Source organism: Phalacrocorax aristotelis, chromosome 22 (assembly GCF_949628215.1).
Source record: "Phalacrocorax aristotelis chromosome 22, bGulAri2.1, whole genome shotgun sequence".
Lineage (NCBI taxonomy): Eukaryota > Metazoa > Chordata > Aves > Suliformes > Phalacrocoracidae > Phalacrocorax > Phalacrocorax aristotelis.
This window is the reverse complement of record NC_134297.1, coordinates 300890-321371: the sequence shown is the minus strand read 5'-3', so window position 1 is coordinate 321371 and position 20482 is coordinate 300890. Positions and strand designations below refer to the sequence as shown.

At 60.0% G+C, this 20482-nt stretch overlaps 3 protein-coding genes across 4 annotated transcripts in view; all 3 read left to right on the top strand.

Annotated features, from left to right (window-relative positions):
- The first annotated feature begins 69 nt into the window (after window positions 1-69).
- On the top strand, window positions 70-12084 carry UBE4A (ubiquitination factor E4A). The gene is made up of 19 exons (XM_075116180.1): window positions 70-405; window positions 482-658; window positions 859-971; window positions 1574-1726; window positions 1857-2016; window positions 2226-2428; window positions 2658-2849; window positions 3748-4081; window positions 4327-4453; window positions 5554-5861; window positions 6755-6887; window positions 7953-8140; window positions 8562-8662; window positions 8776-8889; window positions 9770-9944; window positions 10092-10272; window positions 10695-10842; window positions 11100-11257; window positions 11456-12084. Exons 1-19 carry the CDS (start codon window positions 270-272, stop codon window positions 11592-11594), a joined length of 3240 nt encoding a protein of 1079 aa, XP_074972281.1. The 5' UTR covers window positions 70-269; the 3' UTR covers window positions 11595-12084.
- Window positions 12085-12260: 176 nt separating this feature from the next.
- Window positions 12261-13894, top strand: ATP5MG (ATP synthase membrane subunit g). The gene is made up of 3 exons (XM_075116200.1): window positions 12261-12421; window positions 12594-12754; window positions 13725-13894. Exons 1-3 carry the CDS (start codon window positions 12358-12360, stop codon window positions 13821-13823), a joined length of 324 nt encoding a protein of 107 aa, XP_074972301.1. The 5' UTR covers window positions 12261-12357; the 3' UTR covers window positions 13824-13894.
- Window positions 13895-17007: 3113 nt separating this feature from the next.
- Window positions 17008-20482, top strand: part of KMT2A (lysine methyltransferase 2A) — a 49027-nt gene continuing 45552 nt past the window's right edge. For both annotated transcript variants that reach the window (XM_075116149.1, XM_075116148.1), the window contains exon 1: window positions 17008-17370. In XM_075116149.1, coding sequence (XP_074972250.1) covers window positions 17020-17370 — 351 coding nt within the window. In that variant the 5' untranslated portion in view covers window positions 17008-17019. The remainder of the gene's footprint in view (window positions 17371-20482) is intronic.

The following is a 20482-nucleotide window of genomic DNA, read 5'->3' as shown; positions in this document are numbered from 1 at the left end:
TCCGGCGCACGGACGTGACGCATATTGTGGCGCGCCCCGGCGAGGCGCAGCGCTGTCCGGCGGCGGCGGGCCCGGTAAGCGCCCGGCGGGCCCGGTGAGCGCCCAGCGCGCCGCTGCGCCCTCCCGGCGGCCTCCCGACGGGTCCCGCCGCGGCCGTTGCCGGCCCCGGGGGCTGCTCTCCCGCAGCCCGGCCCCGGTCGCAGCCCGGCCCCGGTGTCCCCCGTCCCCCCCCCCCCCCCCGCCCCCGCATGGCGCGGCGCTGAGGGGAGATGACCGACCAGGAGAACAACAACAGCAGCAGCAGCATTTCCAGCAACCCCTTCGCCGCCCTCTTCGGCTCTCTCGCCGACGCCAAGCACTTTGCCGCCGTCCAGAAGCAGCAGCAGCAGCTGCGGCAGCTGAGAGGTGGGTCCCGGGAGTGCCGGCGGGCACCGGGCGGCCCCCCAGCCCGGGCCGAGCAGCGACTTCTCCCTCTTTGCAGGAGACGAGACTTCGGTGAGCCAGGATGACTCGGACAACAGCGTCTCCGAGAGCCTGGACGACTGCGATTACTCAGTGGCCGAGATCAGCCGCTCCTTCCGCTCGCAGCGGGAGCTCTGCGAGCAGCTCAACATCAACCACATGATCCAGAGGATCTTCCTCATCACCCTCGATAACAGTGAGCGCCGGGGAACCCCTCTTTTTGGGCAGGGGTCCGGCCCCGGGGGTGCGGCAGGCTGGGGATGCTCCGTCACGCTGGGCAGAGCTCCCCGGATCTGCCGGAGATCGGATGCCGGAGGGCACACGCCGCAGTGCTGCGGCTTGCAACGCGTCCTCCGTCCCTCGGGTGAAACGTGGGTCGATCCGCGCTTTCCTCAGGCGACCCCAGCATGAAAAGCGGGAATGGGATCCCAGCGCGCTGCGTCTACCTGGAAGAAATGGCCGCTGACCTGGACGACCAGGACTGGCTGGACATGGAAAACGTCGAGCAGGTGGGCGCTCCACTTGCTTTGCCGACGGGAATTGGCTTCATTTCCACACGCACCGCACACCCTGAGCGCGGCCCGTTTGCCAAAGCCTAGCGCAGAGCTGCCGCTTGCGGCTTCGCTGGAAACAGCCGCGGGGTTTTGGGGTACGAGGCTGAGAAAGGATTAGATTTTGCTGTTTCTCTTCCCTCCTCCGGGAGGTTGTGAGAGCGTGCGGCCGTGCAGAACGCTGGGGACAGGGAGGGGAACGGATTCGGCCTGGATGGGGCGTGGGGGTAGGCTCGTGCGTGGCAGCGGGGCAGCGTGCTGTCGCCTGCGCCGCCCAGCAAAACTTTGTGATCAGTGCGTGTGTGCGTGTTCAGCGTTGTGTGCAGGCACGTTGGTCATTCGTGGCAGGTTTTTCAGTGAAAATAACTTCTATTAGGGCTGTTGTTGGTCTTAAAGGGGACCAGGGAATGTGTTTAGCCAAGGAGCAAGCCTGAGGGCGCTCAGCGTAGCGCCCTGTTACCTAACGAGAGATAGAGGGAGCTTCTTCCAGCAGAAAGAACCGAGCCTGCAGCAATACGGGGTTTCTTTTTCACTTCCCATCTGTCTTTGCCGGTGCTCAGGCCCTGTTCACCCGCTTGCTGCTGCCGGAGCCTGGAAACCACCTGATTTACATGACCTCCGCCAGCACGCAGAACCTCTCCGCCGACCGCGACGCTGGGGAGAGACAGATTCTGCGCTACCTCTACGCCTGTTTCCAGAGGGCAAGAGAGGAGGTGGGCAGGGGTGTCTGAGGCAGGAGGCAGCTTCGTCACCCGGCTTTCTAGTCCGAGGTGGCTTAGCTGGGGTTTTAAGGGCCAGAAGCGGGTGCCAGTGTCCCGACTCTGTCCCCTTCTCCTTGCGCAGATAACCAAGGTCCCGGAGAACCTGCTGCCCTTCGCTGTGCGCTGCCGGAACCTGACCGTGTCAAACACTCGCACTGTCCTCCTCACCCCGGAGATTTACATCAACCAGAACGTGTACGAGCAGCTGGTGGACCTGATGCTGGAGGCGCTGAGAGCGGCGCGTAAGTCTGGCTGGGCTGCGCCGCTTGCTTGGTGCTGCAGGGCTACCCTTCGCCTTAAAGCTTGCGGGAAGAGCGTCGCGGGCTCGGGTGAAGCTTTGGCTCCCCTCGCCGCTAAAAGGGGAGGGTGGCGTTCAGGTCGTGGCGCGTACACGCGCACCGAGGTTGGGCTGCTTGGAGTGTCGTGGTAACGGCCTTGCTTCCCGCACTAGACTTTGAAGACACAACCGAGTTTCTCGAGGAGGTCATAGAGGCCTTGACGATGGATGAGGAGGTGCGGACGTTCGGGGAGGTCATGGTTCCCGTGTTTGACATCCTGCTGGGCAGAATCAAGGACCTGGACCTCTGCCAGATCCTGCTGTACACGTACTTCGACGTGCTGCTCTACTTCACAAAGCAGAAGGACGTAGCAAAGGTGGGTGCCTCGGCCCAATCGGGAGCTCCCCACGGGTTCTGTGTGCAGGAGGGGCATGTTTATAGGGCCTGGTCTGTTGTGGTCAAACCAATGGTACAGTGTAACAACACCCCGTGTGTGCGCTCTTGCCCCCTCCTCCTTTCTAATAGCCTGTCCCAAGCCCATCGGTTTGTGGGGGTTTTTACTGGGATTTTACATAACTCTCGGCCCATCCTGCTGCGTTCCATAGGTTTTTGCAGGCTACATCCAGCCCAAGGATCCCAGCAACGGGCAGATGTACCAGAAGACTTTGCTAGGCGCCATTTTAAACATCTCCTGCTTGCTAAAGACCCCCGGCGTTGTGGAGAACCACGGCTATTTTCTGAATCCATCCCGATCCAGCCCGCAAGAGATCAAAGTGCAGGAATCCAACATCCATCAGGTGGGCCGAAGCGCGGCAGTACTGCTTCTCTTTGTGTTTCAGCAGCCCCTCGTTGCCTGAGGCTTAAAGACGCGATGTCAGGGCTTTAGTTCTGCTGCAGGCTCTTGTAATAATCCGGCTTGTGACTCAGCAGGTCACAAAACTGCTTTGGATTCCCCAGCCGTAACATCCAAACGGTTTCGCCCGCTTCCTCGGGTTGTTGTAACCCGAGTCTTTGTGCTGAGCAAGTTGTGTTCTGTCAGAGTAGTTGCCTGGGCTTTGGGGAAAGGGCAGGGTGGCACTTGTGGAACAGACGCCAGCACCGTAACTTGAGGTGCTACATGAAGATCGTCTCCTCGGGTGTTGTAATCACCGGGAAGTAGTTTTCAGTGCCCGTCCCATAATTAAAACACTAATTGGCTCCCCGGCAGGGTAAGTGAGAGGCAACGTTCTCTCTTGTTATAAAAGTAAACAGCTTCCTCAGGAGCAGCACTGGGAGCGTGTAAGGAGCCAAGCACCGGAACGCAGGGTATAATTACAGGAGTAAACTCGGGTGCAGTAAGGGTTGCAGAGGGGGGCTTTCCCAGTCCCGCGTTCTTTCGGGGTCATTGTTGCTGCCAAAAATGCGTCCAGGGTTTTGGTTTTACTCCCCACGTAAACAACCTGCTCTCGACCGTGCTTTTGAGGATCTCCCTAGTTATTCTTCGCTGCTGGCGTCGGGATTTGGCCCACTTGTAACACGCGTATCTGCCAGGCGATTAACAGAGGCGTCCTGGCTGTGGTTTACTTGGGAAGCCCTGCCCGTGAAGGGCAGGGTGCGGCCCAGAGCCGGGAGAGCTCTGAGAGCATTAATGACGGGAGAGGCAAAAGACCGATCCCGCCAATGACCCCCTGGGCCGTGTTCTCTTCCCCGTAACAGTTTATGGCCCAGTTCCACGAGAAGATCTACCAGATGCTGAAGAACCTGTTGCAGTTGTCTCCTGAGACGAAGCACAGGATTCTCTCCTGGCTGGGAAACTGCCTCCACGCGAACGCGGGCCGCACCAAAATTTGGGCCAACCAGATGCCGGAGATCTTCTTCCAGATGTACGCCTCGGATGCCTTCTTCCTCAACCTGGGAGCCGCCCTCCTGAAGCTCTGCCAGCCCTTCTGCAAACCAAAATCAGCAAGGCTGCTAACCTTCGACCCTACTTACTGTGCCCTGAAGGAGCTGAACGAAGAGGAGAGGAGGAGTAAGAACGTGCATATGAAAGGTACGCCCAGACCTTGGGGGAGGAAAGGAGGGAGAAAGGGGGTCTCCCCGGGTCCTTACCTCTCAACCGTGCAGGTAAAGGGAGAGCTGAAGGAGCCGAGAGGAGGGAGGGAAGAGCTGAACACAAATAAAATGCTGCCTCGCATCACCAGCAGTTGTTTTGCATCTTCAGCAGGGGCCCTCTCGAGCCCTCTCCTCACTGGCGCTGCTGGGAAGGACTTGCCACACAGATGCTTTTCATTCCAGGTCTGGAAAAAGAAACGTGCTTGATACCCGCCCTGAGCGAGCAAGAGCCGGAGTTTGCCAGCAGCTACAATCTGGTGACGGAGAACCTGGTGCTCACGCAGTATACCCTTCACTTGGGATTTCACAGGTAAGTGCCCCATCGCTGTGCCGGCCTGTCCCCAAGGCCTTCGCCGCCCTCACGGCGGTCAGCGTGCCACTGAAGCGCCCGGCGTTTGAGAGAGGATTTTTATGGCTGGGTTCAAGTCACGTCCGGTATCCCGAAGTGACGCGAGCGCTCAAGCCGTAGGTACCAGACAGCTCCTGCTGCTCTTCTGCACCCCTGTACGGCCACGTACGTTTTCTACTCGATACTCGGAACGCAGAGCGTGCCAGTTGCACTGCTGACTGCATTTCACTGTGCGTTTTGCCTGACGTTTGAGCCTCGGGCTGCATCGTTTTGGAAAGAAACTTTGCCCGCTGGTGCTCCCTGTCAACGCTGACAGTCTTACAGGCTCCGTGTTATTTATAGAAACATAACAAGCAAGCGCTGGGTGTCCGTGGGTCGCGCGCGTCGCCCCTCTCCTCAGGGGAGCGAGCAGCTGGCGTCTCGCTCCTCTACCAGAAAGCATCTCGGCAGCAGAGCGCCCGCCTGCTGCGAGCTGTCTCTGAACCGCCCCAGTAAAAGGATTTAACCTGAAGCAGAGACGCAAGGTAGCTGCCCGTTTCCAGGAAAGGATTTTCTGGACGCCAGAACACGCTATTTCTCTCAGCTTCCCTCTGCAAATCGTTGCCTGGATACTGTGAGGTCACCGCTGATCCAGGCACCGTCCCCTTCTGGTTTATTCTCTAAATATAGAAATAGATGAAAAGTCATGCGAGCGGCCCGTTGCTGGGAAACAGAAAATGTCACCTCGCGGGCGTCTCCGGGCGTGCCGATTCCTGACCTTGGTAGCCTAATGGGGCTCGCGGCTGCCCCGGCTCGTTGCCCGCGCCTCTGCAGAGGGCTTTGCGGCGGTCTCCGGTTTACCGGCCCGCTCTGCAGGCCGCGGCGGTGCCGGGGCGAGGTCTGGTATCCTCCCAGGCCCTGCCTTTCTCCAAAGGCTTCCCATCACCAGCCCCCCAGGCAGGGCATCCACAGGAAACGGTCTGAACAGGATAAAAGCACGCGCTAGCTTACGTATTGCTTGGGCACTCTGTGCCGAGCGTATACACGTCCCGGCTCATCTCCTTGCCTTGTTTCCCGGGTAGGTTGCACGACCAGATGGTAAAGATAAACCAAAGCCTTCACCGCCTGCAAGTAGCGTGGCGAGAAGCCCAGCAGAGCTCCAGCCCTGCTGCCGACAGCCTCAGGGAGCAGTTCGAGCGCCTGATGACCATCTATCTCTCCACCAAGACGGCGATGACGGAGCCGCAGATGCTGCAGAACTGCCTGAATCTGCAGGTGTCCATGGCGGTCCTGCTGGTGCAGCTGGCCATGGGGAACCGCGGGACGGAGCCGCTGGAGCTGACCTTCCCGCTGCCAGAGGTGGAAAACAGCGCGTTGGCCTACGTGCCAGGTGAAGCCGCTTGTCCTGCCGGCGGTGTGTCTGTGCGGCTGCGCGATTAACCCTCCAAGTCCGGAGCTACTCACGTAATACCACCTTTAGAGTGGCTTCGCATACGTGGCCCCGTTCCTTAAGGCGTTCATGGCGCCCGGGTTTCCTCTTCACTGAGGTGCTTAAAGGACATTCTGCCTGTGAAAAGAAGGGTTCCAGAGCATGTAAGGAAGCGCAGGGAGGGTCAGCTGCAGCTTCAGAAACGTCAGCAGTGAGGTTGGGAGCTCCAAAGCAAGCTGGGACCTCTGAGTTCGCCTTACAGGCTGTAATCCTGGTACCGCCTGGATGGTCACTGGGAGAGCTCTCCAGGGAAGCACCGTTCTCCCCAGGGCAGGACGCAGTGCTACAACCGATGGTGTCTGTCTTTGCGTAGAATATTCTCTCTAAAGAGGGCCGCTATCCTCTAAAACTTGGGGCTCTTTGAGGGGGCGTACTTAGCGTACCTAAGCTCGCTGCTGACCTCTTAGATATCCCACTCGCAGCCAAGGTGCAAGGTTTTGTCAAATACCGTACTGATTTACTATCCTCCCTATGCACAAAACCCTCCTTGTGGTTTCTGTTGTCGAGAGAGTCCCTTCCCTTGAGTTTTTCTTGTAACGGCGCGTACAGTCAGCTGGGCGGCTGCTGGGTTTCGCCCTGTAAGCGACCTGACTTCTGAGAGAGGTGAAGTGAATCCTGTGCAGTACAAACTGCATCAGGCCAGGCATCCGTCCTGGCTGCGGCGTTCCGACACAGCCAGTTAATTCCCGAAGCTTCAGTCGGAGTCAGGGTGACGAGGGGGGAGCGCACGGGAGGCTAGGGCAGGGCAGAACGAGCTGCCCGAGGAGGAGCTCACGTGCAATCTCTGCTCGCAGAATTCTTTGCTGATAATCTGGGCGACTTCTTCATTTTCCTGCGGCGTTTTGCTGACGACATCTTGGAGGCTTCTGCTGACTCTCTGGAGCACGTCCTTCACTTTGTTACTGTTTTCATGGGCGATGTGGAGAGGTACGTACAGCCCCGAGTGCGAGCCCTGGCCGCTTCTCTGCCGAGTACCCAGAGGGGAACAAGCGCAAGTGGAAATTGTCAGAGGTGTTTTGAGGTTCGGTTTAGACGTCCATGAGAGGGTTGATCTCATTGGAAAAGGTAAATTCTGCCTGTAGGAGGCACCACTAGCAAACAAGGCCCTGCCTGAAGGATGCGCGGTACGAACGGGATTCGCTGTCCGAATACTCGTTTGGTCCTGTTGCGCAGGAGCCTCGTCAGCCAGAGCCGTTCTGGTGCTGGTTACAGGAAGCTGTTGGGATTGATCTGTCTGGAGTACCTCTATCAAGTCTACTGTGGTGGCTGAGCACTGAGCAAAATTGAGTAGCTTTATCGATCTTCCTGATAAGACAGCACTGCACACGCCACGCTTCTCCTGTTCGTTTGTTTACACTTGTGTGTGTAAATAGAGCGAACTCCCGGTGGCGCAGGAGCAGGTGGAGATTTCACTTGGTAGGCAGCTCTCGCTGTTCCTGCCGGCCTGGGGCCGGCCCCGGGAGACGGCAGCTGTAGTTCCTCCTGGCAGCACCCTGTGGCGTGCCCTTGGGCAGGCGGTTTGCCTTCTGCGCCACGCGTGCAGCGGAGGAGAGCTCTACCCTCGCCTCCGTGGTCTGTCACGTCCTGGGCAGCAGGCTCAGCGGGCAGAGCGCTTTGGACTTGCACGAGGAGCACGAAGCAAGTCGCTGGGCAGTACGGAAAGGGCTGGGACGGCAGGTCAGGGTTGCTTGGGAGCTACAGCGTGCGCTACCGGGGCGGGAGGGGAGGCCAGCTTTGCTGTTCCCGCACCCCCTGGCCTCCCTGCCTGAGAATTAACTGCGGTCATCGAGCGCACTCCTTCACCCCCTGGCCCTGCTGGCACTGACAGGGAGCTGCCGGATGCTGGTGCTAGTTTTATGGCTGATCTGCAGCAACTTGGGCGGGCACTCCCGCAGGGGTGGGCACAGCTCCTGGAGCGTTCCCTGCACAACTCGGTCCCCACACCCCAGCCCTCCTGCCAGCCTGGGTTTGCTTTCTTGTTTTCTCTCGCAGGATGAAAAACCCTCATCTGCGAGCCAAGCTGGCAGAAGTGTTGGAAGCCGTGATGCCCCACTTAGATCAGGCCCAGAACCCGCTCGTCTCGAGTGTGTTTCATCGCAAGCGAGTGTTCTGCTCTTACCAAAACGCTGCCCATCTTGCCGAGGCGCTTATCAAAGTCTTTGTGGATATCGAGTTTACCGGTAAGCGCCAAAGAGGGAGAGTTGTCTTCCTTCCGTGACCTCTGAAGGGGGGGAACGCCGCCAGGGTTTGGAGTATGTCAGCGAAAACAGATAAATCTATTTGCACTTCATTAAGCTGCTCCATGCTGTTAGGCAGGTGGCATTCCAGCAAAGTGTCGGTCCTCTGGCTCATGCAGAACTGGGTATCTAGAATGGGAAACCTCCAGGTCTCAAGCTTTTCAGCTCAGCAATGCTTATAGCGGGCCCTCGCCCGTTCTTTTGTAACGCAGGGTTGCTTGTAGCGCTTTGAAATCAGCGGTGAGACTTCACCGGCCTGCGCAGGAGCAGGGGTTTCACTGCAAATGAACTGTGAAAAGGAATCAGCAGCCCCTGCCTGTCCCCGCTGCCCGCCTCAAACGCTCTTGCTTTTGCTCACGCCTAGGTGACCCGCACCAGTTTGAACAGAAGTTTAACTACCGCCGTCCCATGTATCCCATCCTGAGGTACATGTGGGGCACGGATTCCTACCGGCAGAGCATAAAGGTGAGGCAGGAGGCGCACGTACAGGCGTGTGCGCACAGCTCTGTGTGGACCCGGATCTGGGTCCTGCCCTCGGGACGCTGCCACAGCGTTCGCCGTTCTCTCCTCCCTCGCAGGCTCTGGCCGATTACGCCTCAGAGAACCTGGAGGCCATGAACCCCCCTCTCTTCTTGCGCTTCCTCAATCTGCTCATGAACGACGCCATTTTCCTGTTGGATGAAGCCATACAGGTAGGGCTGAGCGCGCGTGCTGTCGGCGTCACGTGAGCAGCAGTTCTCGCTCCCCTGAGGCTGGCGGGGTGCGATCCTGACCGTCCGTCCCTCGGACAGCATCTGTTTGCTCTGGTCCTGCCCGATGATTGCACAGTAGATACTTGCAGGGAAGGGCTCCAGGCTGGCGTGGCCAGTGCTCTGAGAGAAGGGGTGAAGGCAGGAGGGCGGGCGGGGTCTGGGGCGCCGCACATGGGGCGCTCCCTTCCCTCCCTTCAGTCTCGGGGGGCCGGTCAGAACAGAGAGGAGGAAAGGGTCTTTTCTCAGATCCAGCGCGAACACGCTGGGGGAGTTGCGAGCACCTCTGCCTGTTGTTAATCTGGGCGCAGCCAGGCTTTGAACAACCTCCATGGGTTTTTGACAGCCAAAACCCCTGGGCCTTTCTGCTGGTGCTTTATCCTAACAAAGGCCTTCTGTCTCCAGGCCGCTCTCCTTTGGGTTTACAAGGCGAGCACCAGGTGAGCTCGTGTCCCTGGTGTGTGGTGACTGTGTCCCTGCGCCTTTCAGAGCTGCCTGTGGCTGCTAGAAAGGGCTTTTTTGGGCAGCTTTTACTTGCCGTAGAACTGATTGTCAGGAGGCTGGCAGAGGAGATGGGCGGTGTGGATATTGCCCATCTGGCTGCGAACATTTACGGACTTTCTACGGTTTGCCCTCTAAATGAACGTTCTGCACTTTGAGAGACGCGCGGGGTTGCACGAGGCCTCTTCGAGCACCCTGTCGCACTTTTCACTCCCGACTTGGTCTCCATCAGCCCGCAGCGGGGCAGAACGGGTCTGGCTTAACCGTCGCTGCCCCGTTACCTGCCCATTCTCCCATACGCTTCCCCGCTGTGTCTTTGCAGTACCTCAGTAAGATTAAGATTCAGCAGATCGAGAAGGACCGTGGCGAATGGGACAGCCTGTCCCAGGAGGCTCGCCGGGAGAAGGAGTCGAGCCTGCAGATGTTTGGCCAGCTGGCGCGCTTCCACAATATCATGTCCAACGAAACCATTGGCACCCTGGCCTTCCTGACCTCAGGTGGGGAGAGCAACCCCTCCTGCCCGCCAGGACCCTGGGAAGGGCCCTGCCTGGCGGCGGGGGGGGCAGACGGGAGCCTGGTTTCAGGGTGGTTGGAGCGGGATGGGTTTGCTGTGAAGCTGAGGGAGCTGTTGGTGTCTGTTCCAGAAATTAAGTCCCTGTTCGTGCATCCTTTCCTTGCTGAGCGCATCATCTCCATGCTCAACTACTTTCTGCAACACCTGGTTGGGCCTAAAATGGGAGCTTTGAAAGTCAAGGATTTCAGCGAGTTTGACTTCAAGCCGCAGCAGCTTGTGTCTGACATCTGCACCATCTACCTGAACCTCGGGTAGGTGAGGAGGGAGAGCTGGCGTGCGGGGTGGCAGGAGCCAGCCTGCAGCCATCGGGGGATGTCCTGCCTCGCAGAGCTCCGTGGGCCCTGCCCCTCTGGGAACGGCACTAACGAGATTGCTCTGCGTGCCTACTGCAGGCCTTTTGGAAGCGTGCTGTGCTTTTTTTGGAGTAATTTAAATTACCAGGGGAAGTCAGCTGCAGGCCAGCTAGCAGGGGTGGAAGTTAAGCACCATCACGGTTACGTTCATAGCTTGGCTCACTCCGGAGAGGGCCTGGGAGAAATGCATAGTGACGGTCGAGCTTTTCCCTAGCTTTGACTCCGCTGCTGCGGCACGGCATCTGTTGGTGAGGACTGTGTTTCACAGCCCCATAAATGTGGATTCTTAAGCCTTTGCTCTCTTTCAACCCCTGGTCCAGGGACGAAGAGAACTTCTGTGCCACGGTGCCCAAGGATGGCCGCTCCTATTCACCGACGCTCTTTGCCCAGACTGTTCGGGTTCTGAAGAAAATCAACAAGCCCGGCAACATGATAGTGTCTTTCAGTAACCTGGCTGAGAGGATCAAGGTGAGAACCAGAGCAAATTGAAGCTCACAAAAAAAGGTGGAACTGGGTCCTAGTGTCCTCTTCCATCTGCGTATCTCTGCCTCTTTGCTGCGGAGCTGGATTTGTGGGAGTGGGGCTTCCTCGGAGGCTCGGGTGCGGCAACTGGGAGGGCTCCCTGCCAGCACGGACCTGCAAATGCTTGAGCTACGAGCCAGGAGCAAACCTGGCTTTGAAAGAACCGGGAGGCCGAGTCTCTAAAAGCAGCGCCTGCCTGCCAGTCTCTTGCAGACCGCCAGCAGCAGGAGGAGGAGACGTATGCGGACGCCTGCGATGAGTTCCTGGATCCGATCATGAGCACTCTGATGTCGGACCCCGTGATACTGCCCTCCTCCCGGGTCACTGTGGACCGCTCCACTATCGCCCGGCACCTCCTCAGGTATGAAGCGCAGGCCTCGGGCTCTGATGCTTTTGGGGGATCTGTTTCACTTATCCAGTGACACCCTGTCTCGGAGCGTCTGCGTCACTTATCAGCAGAAAGATCATGCCGCTCCGCCTGGCCTCTCTTCCTCTCGGGTTTTTTCTTCTCCTAGAGCCAGAATTGTCTGAATAATCTCCTCAGCGCTTTGTCTTTCAGTGACCAGACGGATCCCTTCAATCGGAGCCCCCTCACCATGGACCAGATCAGACCGAACACAGAGCTTAAAGAGAAGATCCAGCGGTGGCTCGCAGAGAGGAAGAAGCAGAAGGAGGAGATGGAGGACACACTGAACTGAAAACCGGGGTCTCGTCCCGGGGCCTGCCATCACGGGCGCGATGAATGCCTTGCGGGGGTGGCGGATGGAGCTCCAGGGCGCCTGCGCAACTCGCCACCGCCTCCGGAGCCTCTCCCAGGACCTTCCCTTTCATCCCTCATTCTGTCTTTTCCTTTCAAGACTTACTCTTTACTATTAAGACTTTCCACCGCACTACAGCTTTGAGCCTCTGCCTCGGGGAAGAGCGCAGCCTCTCTTGCGTGGCCCGGCCCCTCTATTACTTGTCCTTCGTGTTGGCCATCTTCTTTTCCAGCTGCACCAAAAACCTCCCTCTGTTCTCTTGCTATGTTCAAACTCTGTACCCATACGTTCCCCGTGAAAGCGGCGCCTCCGCACCCCAAGCCGCTCCCGGGGCTCAGTGTGGGCTGGAGGGGGCTGCTCGTAGGCGCCTCTTGCGCGGTGGGGTGGAAAATGGAGGGGTTGTTGGAAATCAAATACAGAGATGAGCTGAGCGCTGTTGGTGCAGGTCTGGCAGCGGGGGGGCCCTACCTGCGGAAAAGCCTCTTTGGTTTTTGGGCCGGGCGCAGCGGGGCGGGAGCGGCACCCCGTGGGTCTCGAACCGGTGGCGCCGCGGCGCGGGGTCCTCGCTAGGGGCTGCCCGCGGCAGACGCCTGCCGGGCGGGAGGCAGGCGGCGCTCGGGCAGCCGCGGCGGCGGCGGCGGGGTCCTAGAGGCGGCGGCGGCGGCGGCGGGGACGCGGTGACATTCAGGCCGGGTCCCGCAGCATGGCGCAGGCGGCGCAGAGGCTGGCGCAGCGCATCGCCGCCCGCGGGCCGCAGCTCCTCACCGGTGAGCGGCGGGGACGGGCAGAGGCTCCGCCAGGGCGGGAGGGAGGGACGGGCCCGGGGGGGGGGGGGGGGGTGTGGGGAGCGAGGGACGGGCCATGGCCCGGGGCGGCCCCGCGGGCACCCGCTAGTGTGAAAAAGCCTTTCCCCGACCGCCCCCTTCCCTCTCCCGGCAGCCGCCGTGGCCTACTCGAAGCCACGTTTGGCCACGTTCTGGTACTACGCGAAGGTGGAGCTGGCCCCGCCGAGCCCCGCCGAGATCCCCCGGGCCATCGACAGCATGAAGGCCTTGGTCAGGAGCTTCCAGACCGGCCGCTTGGCGCAGGTCACCGTCAAGGTAAGGCCGGTATCGCGGGTCCCGGCACCGCGGGGGCCCGGAGAGGGAGCTCCCCGCCACACCCGGGGCCCTCCCACCGCGGCGGGGCCGCCACCGGCCCGGCGCACCCCGTCAACCGCCCGCGCTGCCCGCCCCGGGTGCGCCCTCCTGCCTGCTGCTCCCCACGGAGAGCCCCTGCCTTCCTCCCCCCCCCCACCCCGGGCATCCAGGGCTTAGCAGTGCATCGCCGCGGTGAGGGAGCGGTGGGTTTGTGTCACCTGCAACGCCCGGCGCTCCAAACGCTTCGTTCGGTGCCAGGCTTTCAAGAAAAAAAAATCACATTTACAAAAATTTTATCCATTTTCTGCTGAATAAGCTGAGGCGCAGCTCTGTTCTCCAGCTTTTTTGTGTCCTGCCAGGTGTGTTCAACGAGCCGCAGGTGTTCAGCCCCATAATTCCCAAGACCTGACCTAACCACCGGCACACTAGCTTGAACCACTCTGCTTGTGCCCTGGGAAGCAGCCGAGATGCTGCAGTGAGGCCTGAAGCTCAAGGAATGCAGGGGCTGAAGGCCTTTTGCTGCGCCAGCTTTGCCCAAACCCTTCCCAGGCTGTGCTCCTGCCCCTCGGGCCCCGTTGTTCTCTGTCCCAGGGAGGAGAGTGTCCGTAGGCGGCTGAGCCGCCTCAAACAGCGGTGTCATCCATCAGCCTTTAAATTAAAGCGTTTCCCACGTACTTGGTGTGAGAAATGAGCTTTTGAGAGGGCTGTATAAGACCAGGAATGGCAGCTGCCGCTGTACAGACTGTCTGAGACTCATCATAGCCTCTCGAGGGGTGGCCAAGCGGGAGAAACGCTCCGTCACACCCTTGGTTTTTTGCTTAAACCAAGGCCTTGGGTACGGGCTGGTGGCTTTGCTCGTCTTGACCACGGGAGCGAGGAAGAAGCTGCTGCAGGAGCCGACGATCTAACCGGTGGCTTTTTCTTCTTTCAGGAAGCGCTGAGGAACGGTCTGGTGGCCACGGAGGTGCTGATGTGGTTTTACATCGGGGAGATCATAGGCAAGGGCGGCCTGATCGGGTACAACGTCTGAGGGTTCACCCTCAGTAGTGCCGTGGTCCCGAGTCTGTAACGTGCTCTGTGACAATAAAGCTAGGAACCGGCCTCGGGCTGTCGTGATCTTTTGTGGTGGTTGAGGCGCGAGCCTGTCCCCGGCCAGTTGCGGCAGCGGAGAGGGACTGCTCGGAGGGGTGGCTGCCTGACAGCCGGTCCCTGAGACACCACTACAGCTGGCTCGGTGATGCCGCTACTTGTTGTCGTGCCTGTGCTCAGTCTTCGAACAACCGCTGCGCCGCAGCTGCAGCGTTAGGGGAGTTGTGAGAGCCCCAGTCGCAAACTGCGAGGGCAAACGCTTTCGCTGGTTTCTGAATGGGGGAGCCAAGAAGAAAAGCCAGTATTTTATTCGCGCTGTCAAGATACCTGCCACGGCTTATAGGGTAGGGTATGTGGCGCTACTCTGCACAGTTCCGCTGGTTGGGGCGAGACTGGTTGAGTGGAAGGCTTTGAAGGTAAGTGGAGCTTTACTGCCTGTGTCCTCTGAGCTCACCACCGGCTGGAGGTGTAAGCTGTCCACAAATTCACAAGCTTGCTCACTTTCAACCAGCTTTTGTAGAAGCGTATGCAAAATCCTGGCGAGATATCCGGCACTCTAACACGCTTTTAGAAAATAATCTGAGGAAGGAGCTCTCTGAAGCCAGCAGTCCTGTCGGGGTGGGACCTAAGTTTTTATTGTCCGTGCTGTCTCAGAAGGTGGTTCGCAGTCAGCATCGCTTCTTGCTGATGCTGTCACTGTACCAGCGGCTCCTTTTCTCCCCTGGGCCTTGCGTTCGGCTCCCCGGTGAAGCCGCAGCCCACCAGCTTGGCTGCCCCGAGTGACCCCGAGGCACTTATGCCAGTAGCACGGCGGTTTCTCTTCTCCCTGCAGCAGAGCTGACCTCCTCAACGCTGTAGCCCAGCAAGCGGCCCCTGGGACCCCCAACGCGTAGCACAGGTGAGCTCACACATGTCGTACGCGGTGACCGGAAGGTCACCGTGGGCATTGAGGGAAAGCCTTTCTTCCTTTGTTGAAGAGAAGGGTTCCCAACCCCATAGCTCTGGGCCACAACCTGGGACCAGGCGCTGGTCACGTCCACGCGATAGGTGGGGAAACCCAGGCTAAAAACTTGCCAGCTTCCCCAGGTGAGTCTGTGACAGGATCGGGGCTTCCAGCCCCCCGCCCAGACTTGCTCTTCTCCATTCCTTTCTCCCCAGCATTTCTGCCCAGGAGCTTGCGGTTTCTGCCTGGCACGGCCAAACAGCAGCGTTCCCAGAAAACCCCTTTTATATCTGGAACTTGCTGGGTGCTCCTGTTGCTTCCTTTGCCACTGAGGGCTTTGCAAATTCTTACTCCCCCTCCAAGGATGTGATGCTTTCTCACCAAGAGCACAGGCAAATCTAACCAGGGTTGTCACACGTCGCCCTGGCTGAGTGGCGGGGGTGAGGTGAGAATAACGATACCCCAAAAGCAGCCCCTCCCGGGAGCTTTTTGCTCCCGTCCTCACAAACCCAGCGCCCAGCAGATAAATACCCATGAGGGGAACATGTCGTGCCCCTCAGTGGGGGGCTGTTGCACGTGCTGCTTAAGGAGAGGCAGACAGCAGTCACACTTGAGATTCCAAGCATCACCTTGAGTTGCAGAAGGTTTCTGAAAAGCAGAACCTCCCTGAGAGAAAGCCTGCCTCGTGCACCTCAACGCCAGCGCTGGGTTGTGGGGGCTGTCAAGCTCACTTCAGTGGGAGGGCTGGATTGAGCAAGACTGGCCATGCATGGGAGAGCCTGGAAGCGCTCCAGTCCCTTTCATGCTCCCTAGAGAGACAGAAACCACCTAATTGTAATTTTCCTCCCTGGGCGTCGTTCCGAGAAGCCACCCCAGCCCTGCTCGGAACGCAGAACCCCGGCCACAGGTTGAGCGTGAAATAAGCAGGAGCGGCATCGGTGAACCCCGCGGGCTCCAGAAGCCTTTCTGTTGTCTTTAACATCACAGATAGTGTTTGGTCGCTTCTGTAAAGGGCAAACAAGCCTTTCCCTCCTCCTCGGTCACTCTCCCTCCAGCTGGTGAGGTTGAAAGGAAACGGGTGTTTCACGCTCCCCAAATGGAAGGGTTTTATAACCGCTCCTCGTGTGCTTGCAGCGTTGTCTCAGGGAGCCCGGTGGGCACTTGTTGGATGTTAACCCCGTTCTCGCTGAGCCGTACAAGATGGAGGCGAGCCTGCGGCACGGCGCCGGGGACCGGAGGGAGCCGCTGGCCCGGTGCCATCGCCATCATCACCTTCCTCCGGGCGGTGGCACCCGGCGGGACGCCGAGCCGGCCCCACCGGGCGAGCGGGGCGAGGGGGAGCAGGTAGGAGCGGCCGGGGAGGCGGCGGGAAGGGCTGACGACGCCAGCTCACGGCACCAGGCCGCCGCCGCCCCTTCGCACCTCCCGGGGCGGCCGTCCCCGGTGTCCCCCGCCCTCAGAGAGCGGCTCCCTCGCTCCCCGAGCGGGCCCGGCGCCCCGGCCCTCGCTCCGCCCCGGCCCGGGGGAAGGGTGGGTGCAGCCCGCGGGGTCCCCGGGGTGGGCGCCCTGTCAGGGGCGGCGGGGGACCGCGGGCCGGGCCCGCCCCGCCGCCCTCCCGCCTCGCCGCCGGCCCCGCGCCCTGGCTGCGCGCCGCCGGTATGCGGGGCGCCCGCCCGCGCTTCTAGCCCCATGCCGGGCACGGGGCCGCGCCGAGCGGCGCCCCGCGCTCCGCATACGGCCTGGCGCTATGGAGGGGGCTGGCGGGGCGGCCCATGCCGTATGCGCGGTCCCGGGCGCCAGCGAACCGCGCTCTCTCTCGGCATTGCCGTCGCTGTTATGCGGGCTGCCTGCGGCTCCGTTCTGCGGCAGCCAGGGTCCGGGGCCCGCTCGCCAGGTGCCCCGCGCCTGCATGGCCCGCCGAGTTATCGTGGACGGCGGCGGCGGAAGGCTGGGCTATCCAGGGCGGCGGGCCGTGCTGGGGCGCGAACCCGGGGCCCTGCATATTGCCCAGCGTTATGCCGGGCCAGCACCCGTGGCGCACGGGTTACCCAGGGGCCCGGGCCGCGGGATGGCGGGGCCCCGCAACCTGCATAGCGCCCTCTGTTATGCAGGAGCTCTGCGTGCCGTCGAAGCGATATCCAGGGCGCGGGGCGCGGCCCGGCCCCGCTCTCTGGCTCGTCGCCTCACAGTAAAGATGGCGCACAGCGGTCGGTGGCGCTTCCCTGCCCGGCCCGGCAGCGGTGGCTGGGGCCGCCGGGGGCTGGGGGGGTCCCGGCTGCGGGTGCCGGCCGTGCGGAGCCTGCGAGCCGCCGAACCGGCAGCGGCGACGCCGCCGGCGGCGGGCGAGGGGGAGCGCGGCGGCCCGTGCTCCGGCGGGGCGGCGGGAAGCGGGGGAGGCGGGGCAGCGCCGGGCTCCGGCGGCTCCGGGGGCCCCGCGGCCGGGGTGGGACCCGGCTTCGACGCGGCGCTCCAGGTCTCGGCCGCCATCGGCATCAACCTGCGGCGGTTCCGCGCGGCCTGCGGCGCTGAGGCGGGCAGCGGAGAGGTGAGGAGGGGCGGCGGGGTGGGGGGGGGGGGGGGACGGGCGGGGGAGGGAGGGAGGGCGCGGCGCGCCGCGCCGCGCCGCGGCCCGCGGGTCCCGGCCCCGCAGCATCCCCGCTCCGCCCCGGCGGGCGGCACACCCCCCTGCCCGCACGGCCCCGGCCCGGACACACCTCCCGCGCCGCCGCTCCCCGCACAAAGGGCGCGCCCCGCCGCCGCCGCCTGCCCGGGGAAGGGGGGGGGCGCACCGGCCGCCCCCCGCCTCCGCGCCGTCCCTCCCCGCGCACGCAGCTCGCCGCCGGTGTGTCTTCCCCGCCGCCGCCTCCATTATCCTTCTCCCGCCGCCGCCTCTCCCGCGCCCCCCGCGGGGCGCGCTCCCCGCCACCGGGAGGTAGGATCAGGGCGGGGGGGCGGCTCCTCTCCCCGCGGCGGGGACGGCGGGGGGCGAAGCGGGTCGGCGGGCTGGCGTTCCTCCCGTTGCGGAGGATGCTCTGCGGGGTGAGGCGCCCTTCGCCGGCAGCGGGGGCTCGGGGGGGCTGGGGCTGGGGTGTCGGTGCCCCCCGCCCGCCCCGGGACGCCCGGCCCGGCCCCGGGGGCGGCGGGGCCCGGCCTGGCGCGAGTGCGGTTTGCTGGCACCTGGCTGCCCCTTTTTTGGGTTTTGGGTTTTTTTTTTTTTTTGAGTTGCTCTTCTTCCTGCCATCATTTTTTGTCTTTAAAGCCTTCTGAAGGCAGCCAGAGCAGGAGTCTGACAACAACCCACCTATTGACAGAACAGGGAAGACATGATGGGGGTGTGTTACTTACTACGAGCTGCGGCGTTCCTTTCCCCCGATTCTTGTTTTGCATCACTTGTTAGCTGCGTCCTTGCGCCGGTAGGAAAATTCCCCAGGTCCTTTGTAGCAGAAATGCTTTATTTTTTTATTTTTTTTTGAAAGGCCAGTTCCGTATCCTCCTCTGCAGGCAGATTGTCAGCTGGGGAGCGGGTGAGCCTATCTTTGTCTATATTTTGCCCCTTTAAAGGGCAGTCACTTGGCTTTTCCGTCGCTGGCGATATCAGAGTTGATTAAAACACGCATAAAAATACGGTTTTCTTGTCTCTTTCCGGCTGGGTGTTGGTGTTTTCTGCTGGGTGCCGTGAAGCGGAGCTAGTCGCTCGCAGCTGAGCTGGAGTAATCCTGGGCTGCAGAGTTGCAGCCCCAGCGGGCCAGGGTGAGGGGAGGACGGGGGTCGCGTTTGCACGCGCAGAGCTGTGATCGAGTACCCTCACCAGCACAGCGCTTTGCGTCTTAGCTCAGACGGCCCGCCAGCATCCCTTTTATCTAATGCCGCTGTCGCAAAGGCTGTGGTTTAGGATACTTGCGTGTTTTCCTGCTTGCAATGGACCAGGTTCAATGGAATTTACTGGGTCTACTTGAAAGAAGTTAATACCTCATGAGCGCTAGGTCAGTGGCAGAAATGACTGAAATCTGGCTAACCAACCTGACCACAGAGTTGACAACTCGGGAGGTTTTTATGTGGGGGGAGGTGAGTTGCTTTGTTTCTTCTCTTGTTTCTTTTTTTCTAAGATGATATTGGACTATTTTTTTTAATTCCACTTGTCTTGAAGTATATTTTTGCATCTCAGAAAAACATCTCTGAAAGGTCTCTGTGAGTTTGGCCTTTGGGCATCTTTGCTTTAAAATAAAAATATCTTGAATGTGTTTTTGGTGCTAGCGGCTGATGAAGACGTGTCTCTTGGATCTTTAGAATTTTAGTTCTGATGTCACTTTTCTATTTAGCTACTAAAATCTTCTGTCTAATAACTTTACCTACAGTGGAAAGTAACGATGAAAGTTCCTTGTGGCTTGGTGCCCGCAGGTTGAGATTCACCTGAGCACCTGGGAGCAGGAGGGGGTAGACCCAGGGTGCTTTTCCTCGCTCTGAATTTGCAACATGTGCTGGTGTACTCGGGGAGCGGATGCTCTCAAGTATTCCGATTTAGTTGGCTCACCAAGTTGCGTTCTTTCCTTTGGTGATGCTCAAGAAGCAGAGTGTTTTTGCACCGAAGGACCTCTTTCTTCTGGCCTGTGACTTACTCTGCGTGCATTACAGCAAAGACATGCTGCCACTGCCAGTCGCCAGAAGTGCTGGGGGAAGTTCTTCTCTCCTGCGGTATGAGTTTGCTGTGGGGTGGGAGTGGAGGATGTGAGAAGAGCTCTAGCAGATCTTGGAAATGGGTCTCTTTAGAGGAGAGGGCGGCCGCGTGTTGGTGCAGAAGCGGTGGCGTTCTGGTGCCCACATGGTACCCTGCTTTGAGTGGAGATGTTCTTCCACAGGGGGCTTCCAGAAGACCCCTGCTTACTAGGGCTTGCCGTGTCCTTTGCATAACTGCCTGATGCCTGCACCATTCCCCTTCTGCAAGGTTGAGGGTGCAAGCCGGGGCCAAGCCGAGTTGGTGTTCTGCATCACGAGTAGCCTCTGAGGTGTCGCTTTGGCTTCGGGAGCCGGTGGTGATCCGGCAAGGAAACTGTGTTATCTCGTTCTCTACGACTTCTGCTCTGCGTGCTTATTTTTTTTGACCTCTTGGTGGCATGCTGCGTTCCAGTGTTCACTTGTGCAAATACCTGTTGAAATTGTGCACTGCTCTAAAAATTTGATGCAACAAAAAAGTCCGGAGCAAGTATTGTGCCCTTGTCTCCTCGCTCGTTTTGCGGAACATAGCAGCTTCTATCTGTCATCTGAAAGGTGCCTGAATTCTGGGAGGTGTTGCGGGCTCCCCGGGTTTCTGGTGACTTTGTACAAATCCTTGACTTCTGCTGCAGAGTGGTGTTTCGCTGAGTTATCTTGAAACTGACTCGCTTTAAGGGAACAACATTACGATACTTGCTTTTGGCACCGCAAGGGTTGGGGGGGGACTTTTTGCACAGTGAAGCTATAACTGGCTGATGAACGGTGGCACCCGTGCTGGATTTCTGCTCGATGCGAATGACACTTTAGTAACGAGGGGAACTTGGCTGTGTTTTCTTGATTTGTTATGTCGATATTTGGCATAAGACAAGCTCGCGTATAGCTGCTAAGTACCTGCTACGCCTGCCACTTCAGAGCTCTCTCCCTGTCTCTGAAGTTTAATTGAAGCT